This window comes from Polychytrium aggregatum (assembly GCF_025602895.1).
Source record: "Polychytrium aggregatum strain JEL109 chromosome Unknown BJ171scaffold_18, whole genome shotgun sequence".
Lineage (NCBI taxonomy): Eukaryota > Fungi > Chytridiomycota > Chytridiomycetes > Polychytriales > Polychytrium > Polychytrium aggregatum.
In genome coordinates, this window is record NW_026516220.1 from 55,384 (window position 1) to 71,927 (window position 16,544).

Here is a 16,544-nt window from a genome sequence, read left to right on the forward strand (position 1 = left end):
TGTTTCGACCGCTGAGCACAGTCTCGCCTTCGTCGATTGTCTAATTGAGATGGTTCGCATCCCCGGCCTTTATCTTTCATCTGCGCTTGGATTGCTCGGCGCTTGGATTGCTCGGCGCCTTGCATTGATCTCTTACTCTCCTTTGATCCCTTTCCTTTCTTTTCTTTTCCTTTCCTTTCTTTGCGTTGATCATGTCTCCTGTCTCTGGGCAGTTTTGAGTATTCTTCCTTCCTCATTCTGTTTTGCCCCTCCCCGTCTTTGTGTCCGAATGTCTCCCGAGATCTCGTGGTGCTTGGCTGAGCATACTCGTTCTGTCACAGTTGAATATGATCGTCCGGTATACACTATACTCTGAAACAGGACGCTGTTCCATGCCAATCCATCATCCATGCCCGACAGGCCGTCCTGCAACAGTGAATCGGCCAAGCTCTGGTTCGATTGCGATATGGATCCAGCCAGTCCAGCCAGTCCAGCCAGTCCAGCCAGCAGCCTGCGCCACAGCCAAGCCATCCCTGTGCGACGCTCTTTTTTTCTTCCTGTCGCTGGCCCTCGGGCGGCCCTGCTGGTGCAATAAAGCCCTGTGAGGGCTGCATCCCTCTTTCTTCCCCCTCTCTGTCTGCAACGTCCATTCCTCGTTTAGGTAATAAACCCCGATCAGTCTGGGTGCAGGCCAGCGGCCGGCCTGGGCGACCTGATGCCTGTGTGCCTTCTTGCGTCCTATTCTTTCCTCGCACAACCCCTGCGTCCACCACAGCCGGCCCTGCGATTGTTGGCATCTCCATGCGGCTTGAATCGTGCGGCTTACTTGGTCACCCGCACTTTTGGTGTTGGCTTGGCCTGGCTTGGCTTGGCCTGGCTTGCCTTGGCCCGGGCTGTGCGTCAAAGCACCGTTTTGGTAATTGTTTCAACGATCGAGTGTCGTCGTTCCGTTCACGGAGCAGTAGTTCCCTGTTGGCACCGCAAGCTGCGAATCGCGAGCCAGCCACTGGCCAACGACCGGTGGTCGTTTCAGGGAAATGACGGATGAAGATCGCTGCTGTCGGTCTTGCGCTTCCCCTGAAGCAGCAGTGGCTGCAGACGCTAGTGCTGGGCTGTCCCGACCCATCTTCAGGCTGCCTCGACGACACCTTCGATGGAGGGTCGGGACTCTGAGTGTGCAACGATGACGATCGAAGAAGATCGACTGACCTGCTGCCACCAGAGCCGCATGGGCGGCAGCCTATGCCGATCTGCATCACCCAAAAACTGCTTCATGAATCGGAACATGGCCGGCGCCGAATCTGCTTCCTTGGAAGCAGACAGAGACAGCGACGCCCTTTTGGCTACTCTCAAGCCAGGATGTGCATCGTTGTCTCTGGACGCCGGCCAGGCGACACTCATGATGGGCAGTCCCGCATGGCCTCCTGCCCGTCAGGAGCTGTGTGTGGGCTTCCGCTGAATCGCTTTGGCGATCCCCTCTTTTTTTTTTTGGGCAGAGCACACAGTCTTGGCCTCGTTGCCATCGCTCGTGCGTTCAAAGAAAGAGAGGTCGATTCTCAAGGACGACACTCGCTGCGAAGCTTGTTGGGTGATGCTGCTCGGTCTGCATCTCGGCTAACGATAGCATCGTTGTTCTGTAGACTCAAGTCAGCTTCATTCGAAATGGTCCGCATCTCTGTTCTCGTAAGTGTACTCTGATCTTGCTCATCTCGCCTATTGCCAATTCGGGTGCGGCTGCGTTGCATGGGCGGCGATTGACTCTACCCACATATCCTATTCTCAGAACGACTGCCTGAAGAGCATTGTCAACGCTGAGCGCCGTGGCAAGCGCCAGGTTCTGATCCGCCCCAGCTCCAAGGTCATCATCAAGTTCCTCTCCGTTATGCAGAAGCATGGTGAGTAAAATCAACCGGGAGGTCACTGCGTACATGCGTGTCTATCACGTAACTTCGAAGTATAACTGGACAGCTGTCGGAGCAGTTTGCGCTGGTCAATCGACTCTGTTTTTTAAGTCTTCGATAGAAGGAAGCAGCGGACTTACAACCCTCGACCCTGCACCTGGTGCATTCCTCACGGGTCCTGGGCTTTAATTCGTTGCGACATTATTCATGGATGCTGGAGATCGAGCGAGTGCATAAACGTGTGTTTGGGCGCGGGTAGAGGGGAATGTGTAATGCGCCAAGAGGCGAGTCCTGCCAGACCTGTGTGCTAACAGTCCCGAAACCCTCTCCCTTCAGGTTACATCGGCGAGTTTGAGATTGTTGATGATCACCGCTCTGGCAAGATCGTCGTCCAGCTCGTTGGCCGTATCAACAAGTGCGGTGTCATCTCCCCCCGCTTCAACATCAAGCTGGCTGATCTCGAGAAGTGGGTCTCGTACCTCCTCCCCTCGCGCCAGTTCGGCTTCATTGTCCTGACCACCTCCGCTGGCATCATGGACCACGAGGAGGCCCGTCGCAAGCACACCGGTGGCAAGATCCTCGGATTCTTCTACTAAGTGGGGGAGCCGTCCTCTGGCTGTATATGGGAGCATGGGCCCAGCTTGGATGGTTTGTGATTCCAATACAGTACACTCACTCCTCAGTCAATCGAGTTCAATGCTCTGGGTGGATTAGATTGTGGTGATGCTCCGCTCGGATGGGGTGTGATAGTCGGATGATCGTTTGCTCCGCAGCCGGAAGATGCCCATCCAGCCGGCCCCCAAGAGAGCGATCCAGCCCGTTGAGAATGAGAAGCGCATCACAGCCCCATCCGTCACCATCCAGCCCGATCCACCATGATCTGTCGCGATCCAACCCGATGCAGCTCGCCGAGAGACGGCCGACGGCCATCCCGCCCAACTCCGACAGATTACGTAACACACTTTTTTTTTGGTCGAGGGCCGCGGCCTCGCCAGCCATCGATCCCGGTCCTCACGCCATCGAACTCGACTCCCCGCTCATCTGCAATTCGAGCCCTCCCTCCTGGCAATCCACACCTTTCAGAGCAGCATGTCGCTCCAGGTCTCAAACCCAAATAATGTTAAAATATACTCGGTGACGAGTGGCGCCCGCAGCGCCATACCGGACTGGCTGGCAAGGCGGAATGCCAAGAGTTTGAAATATGACCAAGGTGAGTGGGCTGAGACAACACCCTCCCCCAACCAACCGGCCGGCCGGCCAAAGCCAAGCGAACGCCATGTCGCGAACAGCTTTTGCTCCAGAGCATGTGCCTTGTGCCTTTTACCTCACATCTGGCCCAGAACCAACGGCAAAGTGCGCGAGGCCATCTTGAAGTGTGGCACACTCCAAACGATGCTTCATGCTCCTGGAGCCGATCCAAGTTGTTGATCCAATTCTCCGTATCGTGGTGGCCAACTCGGTGGCGCTTGGTGGGGTTTGCATTCATCGATAGAGTGGAGAAATCGAGTCGAGCTTATCCAGGACTTCAAGTTTCCCGAAGCATCCTTGAAGCTGAAGACCACCCGCGACGGGAACTTTATCATGGCAACAGGGGTTTATAAGCCCCAGATGCGCATCTACGATCTCTCTGAGCTGAGCATGAAGTTTGACCGGCACACCGAGTGCGAGAACATTCAATTCGAAGTACGACTCCAGAGCAGTTCGTCGACACATTCCTCTTGCGACCGCCTTGTCTGTCTGGCACGATTGGGCAGCGGGAGTGAGGCATCGCAGCGCACCGCGGCGCTTCATACAGCCCAGCGTAGCGAATCGTGCCGATCTGTCACATTCGGGACGGTCTTGAGGAATGTCTTTGTCATAGGCCTTCGGCAGGATCTCGTTGCGACGACATATATCCTTGATACGAACTTGCTCAGATGGCCAACGCTTTCGGCTCACACTGCCCTTGCCAAAACATTATCTGTGATAGATTCTTTCGGATGACTGGACCAAATCCGTACATCTCCAAACGGATCGTTCGATTGAAATTCACTCCCAGTTTGGACTTCATTTTAAAACAAGAGTCCCAAAGGTCTGTACATCGTATCGGAGTGGGTGACTGGCTCACGATCGTTCGCGACATTAACACAAACACTCACTGCGCAACCCTGGTGCGTATGTCGTTTCAGTTCGGGCGAGACTTGGCTTATCATTTTCCAAGTTGTGATTTGATGGTTGTTGGCGCAAGCAATGAAGTCTGGAGACTGAATCTTGATCAAGGCCGTTTCTTGAATTCGTTCAGCACCGATCTTCCTGCCATAAATGTGAGTGCTCGGAGTGCAGTCGTCGCATGGGTGCGGTCAAAAGCTCGATGGAGGTCAGCAACATCCGGGTCTGCCCAGTGTGCCTTGATTCATCACAGGCGCAGCCCTTGAATCACTCGCAGCCCCTCTGGTTATCGATTGCTTGAGCCGCCCCTCTCGCCACAAGGCTCACGCCTCCGCCCGGCGCACTCCTATTCAGCAGAGCAAGTCATAGACTGTCCTCTTGTATGGCGCACATTGCTTACCCTGGCCAAATCGATGCTTTTAGGTCACCGCAATCAACAACGCGCATCAGCTCTTTGGATTTGGTGGCGAAAACGGAAAATGCGAGTTCTGGCACCCAACAGATCGTGTCCGGATAGGCATCCTGGATGTCTCGGATCATCTTGTCAAGGGCGACGCCGCTTTGGAGTCGTTCCCCGAAATCACGTCGCTTGCGTTCCACAGCGACGGACTGACGTTCGCGGTTGGAACTGCAAGTGGCCATATTGTTACCTATGACCTCCGGAACCCAGCTCCTCTCATGATCAAGGATCATCAGTACGGGTATCCCATCAAGAAAATTCACTTCCACTCCAGTGGCAATGTCCTGAGTGCAGATACCAAGATTGTCAAGATTTGGAACAAAGACGATGTAAGCATTGCCAAAGGCTTTAACTACGCCGCGGCCTTGCCATTTGGCCTGTGCGTGTCGTCGTGGCTGCGATGCTTCTCGGGTCGAGTGCTGTCGATGCAAGCACTGACAGTTGCTATGTCTGTCTCGGTCTTCTCCGTCTCCACAGGGCAAAATTTTCACCAGTATTGAGCCGCCCACCGACATCAACGACATGTGTGTGTATGGAGACTCCGGTCTTGTTATGCTCGCAAACGAAGGCGTCGACATCCAGACCTATTACATCCCTCAACTTGGACTGGCACCGAGATGGTGCCCCTTCCTGGATAACTTGACGGTAGGATATGAACCGCTCAAGTGGTTTCACCAGAGCCACCTTGATGCCGCCGATTTCTCGTATATATTTGCTGACAGCCAACAAAAGTACTGCTATCATTGCATGTCGATCATCGGAAGCAATACCCCCCCTTCTCATACATTCTTCTTTGAACCTGCCACGACTATGTACACCAACAGGAAGAAATGGAGGAAAACCCCAACACAACAATCTACGATGATTACAAATTCGTTACGCGCAAAGAGCTAACACGGTAGGTTCTCGTCAGGATCTGGCCTCGGTGCATATATGGCTGTCTCCAGCAATCGGAGATCTCCCTCAGGCTTGATGCAAGCAACTTTGCTCCCAAATGGATTATACGATACACTGACTCTTGGCCCTACTCCATCCCGGCCACCATCTTCGTCGTCGGCATCACCACAACCACTTGTCCCAGACTCGGCCTCGAGCATCTGATTGGAACGAACGTGCTCAAGGCATATCTTCATGGATTCTTCGTCGATCTCCGGCTCTACGACAAGGCCAAGGCTATCGCTAACCCGTTCGAATACGATGAATACAAGAGCCGAATGGTCCGTGAAAAGATTGAGAAGCAGCGCGAGTCTCGCATTCGTGCCACCAAGAAACTACCCAAGCTCAATCGCAACCTGGCGACCCGACTGCTCGAGGGACAGAAGAAAAACGAAGACAGCACGTCCGAAGGGGCTGGCTTGCCGGAGGCCCTGGTGGACGATCGGTTCGGTGGCTTGTTCACTGATCCTGACTTTGAGGTTGACGAAGGCACCGACGAATACCGACTCCGCCATCCTAGCGAGGTAAATGTGCTGGCGATCCCGATGAACCTCGAGTGTTTTTGACCATACTGCGTGTTCATGGACGTGGTTGCGAGTAAAGGTGGGGCCAGCGGCTGGGGCTGTGGCTGTGGCTGTGGCTTGAAGCCGCTGCTTATGGGTTATAAGAGTCTATTTGACGACGATGCCTTTGGTGACGATGTTTTTGAAGACGGTGCATTTGACTAACCGTTCGAATGGCTTGTTCCCTTCTACACACATCAAGTCTCAAAACAAGACCAATCACTTCGAGAGGGTGGAGAGCGATCAAGAATCTGACGATGATCAAGTCGGCTTTGAGTATGAGTACGATCAATCAGAAGGCAGCGGTAGCGACGATAATGGCGATGGTGACAGCTCACGGGTGATCAAGACCAAAGCCGATCCTATTATCCGATCCAAGGCACCGGTCCAGAAGAGCAGTGGCCCGTCTTTCTACGAGCTCAAGGATGGCACATCCATGACTAGAATCGGCGATAGTAAGGCCCTCGCCCAGCTGGAGCTCAAGCGCCAGCAGACTTTGGAGGAGCGCGTCGGTTCTGAGAACTCTAGCACTCGCAACTTCAGTAGTGGCCGGAAAACTGGAAACCTCTCCATGTCGTTCAAGTCGGGAATGAGGCGAAATCCGGTAAGGGATATTTGGTTGCTGTGCTTTCGCTCGGCGCTGTTTTTGAGACAATTTGTCTCGGGCAGCAGATGCTTGTGTATGCCCTGCACATCGACTAGAAAGCTCTCAGCGGCCACTGGTGCACTGGTTCGACCGGTGCAGGCACGAATCTAACATTCCACTTATCAACCTGTGCAATGGCTAATTGATACAGGATTCTAGCGACCGCATCGACCGCGATGCTCCAAGTGCTCGGGAGCGCAGAGGCGTGGGAGACTTGAGTCTTCCCAGATCAGAAGGCGGTAGAGGTGGTCGTGGCGGTCGAGGTAGTCGTGGTGGTCGTGGCGGTCGAGGTGGTCGTGGCGATCGAGGTGGTCGAGGTGGTCGAGGTGGTCGGGGTGGTCGAGGTGGTCGGGGTGGTCGTGGCGGCAGAGGCTCACGCATGTAGGCGGCATACCTGCTTCAGCCAAAAGGAAGGGACGATCCATCTCTTGCGCTCATGAAGGCTGTGCGCAACCCTCCGTCTGGAAATGCCAGGCTTCATAAATGCAATATCCGCAAAACATGGTCATCGCCACAGGAGATCCACCGGGGACGTTTTACAGCGTACCATGTTTTGGGTCAGGGTTGTCGTTGATATCTGGACCTGAGTGCACCCATCGTTACCATAACGAAACGGTGTGCTCACAGTGCTTGGAAGCAAGGCGACTCGAGAAGGCCGAGCATCTTGATATTGAGGAACTATAAAGCTGTCCAAGGAGTCGAACGCATCCACCGACGCCCCACATTGCGACATCAATGCCAGTCGATTGTCGCCACGGGTGTATTTACAGCGTTTCCACAATGAAATGGGATACCCCCCATTTTGAGCCATGACAGTGTTTTTTTCTGGAACCTGAATACACCCACCCAATCATCGCAATCATGGCCAAGCACGGCACCCTCGATTTCCGCATCGCTGCACTACGACCGGTGGTCTTCACTCGGAGGCTGCCGAGATGATCTGTTTGCATTTCTTATGGCATAGTTAGGCGCATGCCATCGCATACTACGCCGACATATGGGTTTTGGGAAAGTGTCCCATTTCCCCCTGAATATAGTGTAAGACAATGCTTCCCAAACCAAGCAAACCAAGCGATTGCCAGCCAAGATCGGAAAGATTCACCAGGACTGCCCACCGGGGCCTCTGATGCCAGAGAAAGGAATACCGCTCTGCTTCGTTCCGGATTGACCGCAATGGTCGCGTTCGTCAGCATCTGCTGGAAAGCCTCGACTGCCGCCCACCCCGGGAATAGTAACACGACTCGGATCATGTGGCCCCTAATTACTGTTGTGATAATGGGTGCCCTCCCGCCATTCGTCTACGCCTGTAGCTGTATTCACGACTCCTGAAATGACCCAAATCGTACCCAAGAGCAATCAGCGCCGTCAGTTGGCTCAGACGAAGCCGTATCGACCAAACTAGCTCCTCGTGCAACCCGGTCTTCGACATGGGCGTTAGCTCGAAAGATCGCTGCCCCGATACCGTGCCGCATGTGCACTAATTTGGGCAAATCTCGAACTCAAGGAGATGCTCTAAGTCAGCAAAGTCAAAGGAATACGGACGTCATTGATTGCGAACACTGAGCCACGCTCGAGTATCTCGTCTGGTTCTTGCCAGAAGTTTCGTTATCTCATGGATAGCCACTGGTCTGTGCCAGCCATGCACACCACACATCTATGGGATCACCATATTGCCACTGGACGGCAACGCCTGCACAACCGCAATACAGGAGCTGGACTGCCTATTGTAACTCCGCAAGACCTCTGCCTTGTAGCAGGTATGCTAGTCTCGTACCTTATCGAGTGCTATTGGTGGTATCTCAGGCTGGTCATGCTTGGGAGACGGATTGGACGGTGGATTCAGGGGCCTTTTGGATTTTGCCGACGCTCTGGTTGACAGGCTTCCGAGTCCATTGACGCTGTCGGACAAATCGCAATAAGCTTGTCAGTCGTTGGCAAATCTCCAGCTCAGTTTCCATTTCTAAGTGCCCAGCAAAATCGAGCAGATTCTGGGCATGGATCCGGCGAGCCTAGAAAAAGCCGGCACCGCAGACCAATCGCCAGTTCGGTCTCAACTACGCCGCCACGACTTCGGCGTGAGTTCGGCTCGTTGCCATATAATGCTGGGCGGAGGGCACCTACTCTCGATTGACTGCAGGCTTAACGGGGCTCTTGGGCCGTCTGTCGTTGGCGATGGTAATTGTAAAATTGTTCACAAGTGTCGCCGCTACCTGGTCACGAGCGATATCCTTTCGGTCCTTCGAGCGGGTATTGGCTTGAGGCTATCAATTGAACACGCTTGATTTTAGTAAGGTGGGAGGCGTTCTGGAGCCCAGGCGTCCTTGAATCCAGGCGTCCTTGAATCAGCCGCGCGTGCTTGAGGACGCATCATGTTTGAAGACTCGAGCAGAATTCACTCCTGGATATCTTGGTGGTCTTGTGCAGCATTTCGAAGGAGCTCCACAAGCGGCTCAGATGATGACTCACAGACCTTTTGGGGTGTTCTTTGCAGAGCCTTGGAGATGGCCTTGCCCTGAACTGGGGCTGTCCGCTTGAATCCGGGAGAAGACTTGACTCGGGCCAAGCCGGTCTTTGGGCTCTTGCGCTGCGCTGCGGGAGAACCCGGGCTAGGCTTGCCTCCTCGCTTTCCCTGTCCCTGCTTGCCGGGAGTTTTGACAGGGGGTTTGCCCGCGACGCGGGATTTTTTCTTGGACTTGATAATCTCATCTGAGCGGTTGAACGAGCGATGCAGAGATAGCAAGTCGTTGCCGAGCGCCGGCAGATATTCCGACAGCGAGCTAGAGTCAACAATGGCTGGGAGAGCGTGCATGGACAGTTGGGAGCCACGGGCTTGCTCGGTGCAGAAGGACAGGCGGGACCCGAGAGCCCCGGCGAGAGCAAGCAGCATCGGCCGTGCACATACCGAGCGAGCGATCGATATCCATTGGCGACGCCATGGCGGTGTGCAACACGAAGAGCAGGCCAGGGTGCCTTGGGCGACAGATCAGATCAAGGCAAGGGCGGCCGCCCCCCGGCCTGCACCGAGGCGCCTGGATCCATGGTCCCGTGCCAGCCACGCCGCACCGTCCCGTGCCCATCCACACCCGGGCACGTGTCCCGGCCGTCGGCATGTGGCTTGGCTTTTTTTTCTTCCGCCAGCCGGCCGTTCTATTGGCTGCATTTTTTTTATTTTGCGCATCACGCCGTGTCAAACTCAGCCCGGCTCCCCCATAAAACGCCCGTCGCTTCTTCGCCGCACCAAGTGCACTCCACTTGCCGGCCTCTCGTCTCGTCACCCCAGTGCCTCTCGCCTGCTCTCCAGGTGGGTCCATGCCCCGCTCCTTTCGTCATGCGACTCGTTCTCGTCCGCCCGGCCATGGGCCACAGGGCATATGTTCACGAATAGCATGGTGTCGGAATCCTGAGCCTGTCGATCCATCGTCCCCCCCATATCCTGGCTAACGGCTCGAACGCCATTCTCGCATCCCTGCGACCGCATCGACGCCCGCCGACATTCAATTGATTCGCGCCCCGTTGCATCGGCATCTGTATCGACGGATGCATCGGAATCGGAATCGGAATCGGCGTCATCATACTCCTATCTCAGACTCGTCCGCCATTATCCTTCGCCATGGCCTCCAACTCCATCAAAATCTTCACTGGTAATGATGGCACATCGAAGCGCGGTGCTATGGAACCGTCTACTATTGTGATTCTCGCGTAGCAGCAGCCTCTCAGCGTCTTGCGGACACATCTAGCATGTCTGGGTACGCTCGCTCTAGTGGCATCATCTGATCAAGGCTGTATTCTATCCCGCCCCTCCCAACATCAGGAAACTCACACATTGAGTTTGCCCGGGCTGTTGCCAAGTAATATCCACATTGATCTCGCCTCTTCAGCTCTTCTCACGCTCTTCTCAATGAAGCCGTGTCGATAGCGGGTTCTCCCTCGACACGTTTGCCCTCTCAGTACCTTCCCCCAAGCCCGATGCGCCTCCACCCGATCCTTCTCATTGTCACCAAACACATCCTCCCTCTTGGCCTTCCAGTCCCCTGTTCTCTCTTTGTGCAGAGTCTGCAGTCACGTTTGAGCGAAATGTGCATGCATGCCCTTATCCCTCACCTTACTCCTCCTCCCATCACAACGAGCAAAATCTGACCCTTGTCGGCACCGTTATCTACATTGCCATCCTCTGCTTCTCCCCATTTATCTGCTTCGTTTTACTCTCCCTGCCCACAACGGTCTTTCGTTCGTCGCTCTTGGGCGAACGTCGCCTTCATATTATTCATCAACGACATACCTTTTCTTTCGCCCAGGCGACTTGGCTTGGAGCTCGCCAAGGGTGTCGTCCTGAAGTACTCCAACCAGGAAACCTCAGTCACGATTGGCGAGTCAGGTAAATGTTCAATTCTTGGCCTGTTGTTTTTGCGCCTGGATGATCTTTCGCGGCACTTGCACGCCAACAAGGATAAGGTCGAATCAGAGTCTGCTGTCGGTCTCTGCGGCCATCCGCTGCGGTTATCGCCGTCGCTCCCCTCGAAAGCCCTTTCTAAAGGGAGCCAGATGTGCCGACGAGCATGTGGTGCCATCGTACATCAACAACGACTCAACATTGAGCCTTTGTTCCACGGCATGCGGTGTCCATGGAAAGCCCTGCATCCGTTTCTGCTTCTTTTTACTCACCTACTCGCTCCTCTGTCATTAGTTCGTGACGAGGATGTTTTCATCATCCAGTCTGGTTGTGGCGAGATCAACGACCATCTGATGGAGCTTCTCATCATGATCAACGCCTGCAAGACCGCCTCGGCCCGCCGCATCACCGCCGTCATCCCTTGTTTCCCTTACGCCCGCCAAGACAAAAAGGACAAGTCGCGTGCCCCGATTACCGCCAAGCTTGTTGCCAACATGCTTACCGTCGCCGGTGCCAACCATGTCATCACCATGGACCTGCACGCCTCGCAGATCCAGGGCTTCTTCAACATCCCTGTTGACAATCTGTATGCCGAGCCCAGCACTCTGAAATACATCACGGAAAGCATCCCGGACTACAAGAACATTGTGATTGTCAGTCCAGATGCCGGTGGCGCCAAAAGGTATGGTTTGCGCTGCACTGGTGCCATCTGCCGACTATCCACCCTGCTGCAATGCCGTCATCGATCGTAGCGGCCGAACGGCTCAGGGCGTTTTACTTATCCGTCCGACTTGGCATCGTCCACGACTCACAGAGCAACCAGCATTGCCGACAAGCTCGATGTCGAGTTTGCCCTTATCCACAAGGAGCGAAAGAAGGCCAACGAGGTTTCCCGCATGGTCCTCGTCGGGGATGTCTCTGGTCGCGCTTGCGTTCTCGTCGACGACATGGCCGACACTTGCGGTACTCTGGGGAAGGCTGCTGATGTTCTTCTGGACAACGGTGCCACCAAGGTCTATGCCCTTGTCACACACGGAGGTATGTACGCTGCGTTCCGTCAATGCCCTCCTCGCTGCCGTTCGGCACTGTCGAAGCTGCTCTTCCCACAGCCTACCATGTGCGCATGACCAAAGTGGACGCTGCTGACCATTGACTGGGCCCTCTGGCTGTCTTTCCGTCTTGCCCTCGGCAGTCCTTTCTGGAAAGGCCATCAGTGTGATCAACCAGTCCCGGCTAGAGAAGGTCGTCGTGGTAAGTTCCAGTGGAATGGTGGCTATCGTGGCTGGACTTACACTGCGTGGAATAGCCACTCCAAACCCGATACTGGATATGAATGCATGGCCCCAATCCAATGGACAGCGCGCTACTTCCCTGAGGCGGCTCGCCTCGCTCACCGACGCCGGTGTTGCACACCCCCGCCTTTGCCACCATGATGACAGCCCCTGACCCACCCCTCCCTTGACTTTGTTCCAGACCAACACCATTCCCCACGACGACAAGAAAATGATGTGTCCTGGCAAGCTGGAAACAATCGACGTCACCTCCACCTTTGCCGAGGCCATCCGCCGCACCCACAACGGCGAGAGCGTCAGCTACCTCTTCCACACCGTCCCCTCGAACTAGTAGCCTGTCCCGATCCGCCCAACCCCTCCGATTCATCCGGTTCATCCATCTATCCATCCGTCCGAACCAAATGTCCTGCCCACTCCACTGCTCCCTCGCGCGCCATCTCCTCCGTAATCTACTTATCATCTGTGCCTTCTGTTCCTCTGGGAGCGCAGTCCTGCCTATTGATCATCATCACCTTTGCGCCGGGTGCGGCCGGCTGCCGAGCGCTGTCCTCCCTCCACCAATACACCACTCTATATACAGCTAGTTCCAGACTCTGTTCCCCGGCTCCCGGCGATATTCAGGGCCACGTTGATGCTCCGGGATGCTCTGGGCGGAATTGGCGGCCATGGTGTTGCTTTGCGCCCTTTGTCGATTCATGCGCGGACGCGTTGGCGAACAGACACGCGCATGGAGTTGCAAATACAGCCCCCAAAACGAGATAGGACGCCTCAACATGCGGACGGGCGGCCTGTGTGGGTTGGTTGCTGCGATCGACTCGGCCGATGAGATGCCGGCCGATGAGATATCGGCCCCGTGGAGTCCGTCTGTGACTCCACCTCTGCGGCCGACACCCAAGAAGGGCTGACCGACTGGGCCGCTTTTGGCTGGGTGGGAGATCCAACTTTGGCGCTCTTGTGTCCAAGTGACAATGTGTCTCGCTGCTCCCCCAACACGTCGTCGACCTCAAGGCGCCCATAAAAGGCAAGTGGCCAGCGCAGCCATGGCCGCACTCTGGCCACCGCGGATCGCTGCACCAAAACCGCCCGCCGAGCACACCTTTCTCCCCCCAGCGACCTCGTACCATAGCACCACCACCCCGCAAGTCGCCAGCAGCCCGGCAACTGGCTTTCAACGGGAACATCTGCAGTATCCCTCTGATTTGCTGAAGAACGCATCCACCTCTGAAAAGTAATTCCGTCTCCCGTCCGAGCCCACCGGGCAAGGCTTTGGCTTTCTGCCTTCTGGTGTCTGAGCCCAGCCTTTGCATTCCCCGCTCGTCATGGTGTCGATTGGATTCGATTTGCATGGACGAGCCATGCGGCGTCCGCGGCTGCCAGCCACAGCAACGGGATGGCCTGACGGCTGGAGACGCACTGTGGGAGTCCTTTTCGCTTGGCGTGGTCGTGCCCAGCACAGTCGATATTGAGCTTGACCCCCCAAGTATCCAGGCCGACCACACCCCCTTTTCTTCTTGCTGCTGTTCTCCGTCACTTGCGCCTTTGTCTCTGCCACCAGAAGGCTAACTTGACGCTCTCCACCACTCTTTGTCCGCCCAACTTCCTGCCCAACTTCTTGCCCAAACTTCCTGTCCGTCACTCTCGCTTGCGGGGATCCCACTTGCCTCCCGACCTCATCCGGATCTATCCCAACGCTACGGAATCGACGTTGCCGTCTCCCGCCACCAGACCCAATCCCATGATTCCTGATACCGTCCAGCCAGCTTCGTCGACACGAGCGGACAGTCCCTCGTCGCCAGCCTCTCCCAACAAAAGCAAGATCCCTGTTCCCATTGGTGATAACGAAAAGGCGAAGGCAGCCCTGGAGTTTGAACGCAAGAAGCGAGAGGCCCAGCTCCAGAAGCAGCGTGAACAGGAAGACCTCATTCGTCGTCAGGAGGCCGAAGCCTTCGAAAAGGCCCGTGTTTTGAAAGAAGCCGTCGAGCGTGGCGAACGTGAGCGCAAGCAGCTCGAAGAAACCAAGCGCAAGGAAGAAGAGAGACTGCGAGAGGAGAAGCTCAAGGCTCAATTTCAAGTTACCTCGGCGTTTGAGCGACAAAAGCAGGAGCAGCTGCGCCTCGTCGAGCAAGAAAAGGAGCGCGAGCTCAAAGAGCGAGAGAATGAGGCTTTCAAGAAGCTCGAGGCTCTGAGAGAAAAGAAGCTGCGCGAAGAACAAGAGCGGAAGCATGTCGAGGAAACCAAGCGTGCCGACGAAGAGCGTGCCCGTGCTGAGCGTCTCAAGAAGCAGGAGGAAGCCATGCACCGCTTTGAGGAAGAGCGACGCATCAAGGTAATCGCCGTTTGTCTTTGGAGAGGGTACCAGGTGTACAAACAGCAAATCGCTTGCTTATGGAGGCATAGAGTGTGCGGAATGCCAAGTCGCTATGCCACCACCTTCCGTGAACCGACACTGGCTCGCTTGCGATCGCCGACACTGCGTATCGCCATCGCATCTTTGCCCCAACTCGCATCCGACTCCCATCGCCGTATCTATCGAGCTTTGCTATCTCACCCGGTTGTGCTGCATCGGCCATTCCCTCGTTACTCGTGCGCATTAGTTCATCTTTGTGTTTACAGCCCCGCCCGGCGTAATGACGGCCGCCATTCGGTTGTCTCGCGCGGTCAAAGGTCTGAGCTAACTCCTACCGTTCTGTCCTTCGTCACGCGGCGTGTTAGGCCATGAGTCCCGCTGATCGTGAAGCTTATTTGGAGCAGAAGCGTGCTAAAGAGGAGGCTGCTCGACTCGCTGCCGAAGCCGAGGCCCGCCGTCTGGAGGAAGAGCGTCTCGCTCGCGAGGAAGCCGAGCGTAAAATCCGTGAAGCCGAGGAGCGCCGTCTGGAGCAAGAGCGTCTCGCTCGTGAAGCCGAAGAGCGTCGCATCCGTGAAGAAGAAGAGCGTCGCCTTGAGCAGGAGCGTTTGGCCCGCGAAGCTGCCGAGGCCAAGGCGGCCGAAGAGGCCCGTCAACTTCGCGAGGCCGAAGCGGCCCGCCGCGCCGAGGAAGAGCGGGCCAAGCGCGCCGCCCAGGAACAGGCCGATGCTCTCCGTCAGGCCCAGGAGCGCGTTGCTGCCATGGCCGCCCAGGCCAGAGCCGAGCAGCAGGCTGCCGACAGACAAAGGGCCATAGCCCACCAAGAAGAGCAAGAGCGTCGCCGCCATGAAGCCGAGAGGCAGGAGCGCGAGCGTAAGGCCGCGGAGGATTATGCTTCGCGTCTTATGGACGAAGCCAAGCAGCGTGTCCAAGACACGTCAAGCCAGGGCCTCAAGGTCAACACGGGTGCGACCGATAAGGATCTACGAAAGGACATCGAGAGCATGATCAACTCGGACTTTTTCTCCTCGGGATCCTCGGTCGAGAAGGATCTGCCGATCAGCCCAGTCACTGCCTCCCCTTCAAGCATTCTCAAGGACCCCTCCCGCGAATCCAAGCCGGCGTCAGTTGCCGAGGAAAAGAAAAAGTATGTTTCGCTTGTCGCGGACAGTCGTGATGCATGATTGGCCAGCGACTCGGGATCTGGGGCTTTATATGTTGGCGATTCGACCGTCGATGCGGCATGCAGTCCAGGGCTCAGCCGTCGAGGCGACGTGCAGTCCGGAGCCTGCCGTACATGAATCTTGCCCACCACTGCAGGCGGCGGTGTATCGGCCGGTATTGGTTTTGTGTTTGGATGTGGGGTGCACTGCGGGCCGTCCTTCATGCGCGAGGCCTAACCTGTATCATGACCTTGCTCTTCATGCGTGTCGCATTGGGAATATCACAAGGCCCTTTGGTTTCTTCAAGAAAATGCTCAAGCGCTAGTGTCAAAGCTACGTAGATTCACCCAGATCGTCGGCATCTCCCGCTTGTAACCCTAGAGCATGGTATCCCACCGAAACGACCCTCTGTCAAGTGCCCAATTTGCCTGTTTGCCTGTTTGCCTGTTTGCCTGTCTGCTTGCTTGCCTGCTGTTCTGCTGTTCTGCTATTATGCTGTTCTGCTATTATGCTTGCTGCTATTATGCTTGCTGTTCTGCTTGCTGCTCTGCGTGCTGCTCTGCAATCGACCGTGTTTTCTGTTCCCAAAGTCGAGCGCACGCCACCGAGCTTGTGAATGGATTCGCCAAGTACCTTGCTTCACATTCCCATCGTTGGCCAATGTCAGTTCATTTATGTGTTCCGTTGGGTGTTGCGTCTCTTTCGTGATGTCCGCTGATATT

The 16,544-nt window shown here is 55.7% G+C and overlaps 5 protein-coding genes across 5 annotated transcripts; 4 read left to right on the forward strand and 1 right to left on the reverse strand.

Moving 5' to 3' along the window:
• Positions 1-1,641: 1,641 nt before the first annotated feature.
• Positions 1,642-2,476, forward strand: BJ171DRAFT_558627 (40S ribosomal protein S22-A; the record flags this gene model as incomplete). Its single annotated transcript, XM_053113161.1, has 3 exons — positions 1,642-1,662; positions 1,763-1,874; positions 2,217-2,476. 3 exons carry the CDS (start codon positions 1,642-1,644, stop codon positions 2,474-2,476), a joined length of 393 nt encoding a protein of 130 aa, XP_052966621.1.
• A 425-nt stretch (positions 2,477-2,901) lies between these two features.
• BJ171DRAFT_504594 (WD40-repeat-containing domain protein) lies at positions 2,902-7,150 on the forward strand. Its single transcript, XM_053110948.1, is given in 11 exon segments — positions 2,902-3,090; positions 3,373-3,563; positions 3,850-3,951; positions 4,049-4,183; positions 4,452-4,817; positions 4,966-5,133; positions 5,313-5,386; positions 5,570-5,948; positions 6,190-6,591; positions 6,785-6,875; positions 6,894-7,150. 11 exon segments carry the CDS (start codon positions 2,970-2,972, stop codon positions 7,016-7,018), a joined length of 2,154 nt encoding a protein of 717 aa, XP_052966622.1. The 5' UTR covers positions 2,902-2,969; the 3' UTR covers positions 7,019-7,150.
• Positions 7,151-7,852: 702 nt separating this feature from the next.
• Positions 7,853-9,637, reverse strand: BJ171DRAFT_504600 (uncharacterized protein). The gene is made up of 5 exons (XM_053110949.1): positions 9,536-9,637; positions 9,104-9,339; positions 8,755-8,894; positions 8,408-8,531; positions 7,853-8,145 (listed from the first exon to the last, which is right to left on the reverse strand). Exons 1-5 carry the CDS (start codon positions 9,567-9,569, stop codon positions 8,068-8,070), a joined length of 612 nt encoding a protein of 203 aa, XP_052966623.1. The 5' UTR covers positions 9,570-9,637; the 3' UTR covers positions 7,853-8,067.
• Positions 9,638-9,883: 246 nt separating this feature from the next.
• On the forward strand, positions 9,884-12,898 carry BJ171DRAFT_504603 (phosphoribosyltransferase-like protein). The gene is made up of 8 exons (XM_053110950.1): positions 9,884-9,934; positions 10,220-10,274; positions 10,445-10,481; positions 10,929-11,008; positions 11,318-11,705; positions 11,838-12,061; positions 12,216-12,274; positions 12,497-12,898. The coding sequence occupies exons 2-8, from the start codon at positions 10,244-10,246 to the stop codon at positions 12,644-12,646; spliced, it is 969 nt and encodes a 322-aa protein (XP_052966624.1). The 5' UTR covers positions 9,884-9,934; positions 10,220-10,243; the 3' UTR covers positions 12,647-12,898.
• Positions 12,899-13,638: 740 nt separating this feature from the next.
• BJ171DRAFT_504606 (uncharacterized protein) lies at positions 13,639-16,276 on the forward strand. The gene is made up of 3 exons (XM_053110951.1): positions 13,639-14,641; positions 15,028-15,806; positions 16,111-16,276. Exons 1-3 carry the CDS (start codon positions 14,051-14,053, stop codon positions 16,145-16,147), a joined length of 1,407 nt encoding a protein of 468 aa, XP_052966625.1. The 5' UTR covers positions 13,639-14,050; the 3' UTR covers positions 16,148-16,276.
• The last annotated feature ends 268 nt before the right edge of the window (positions 16,277-16,544 follow it).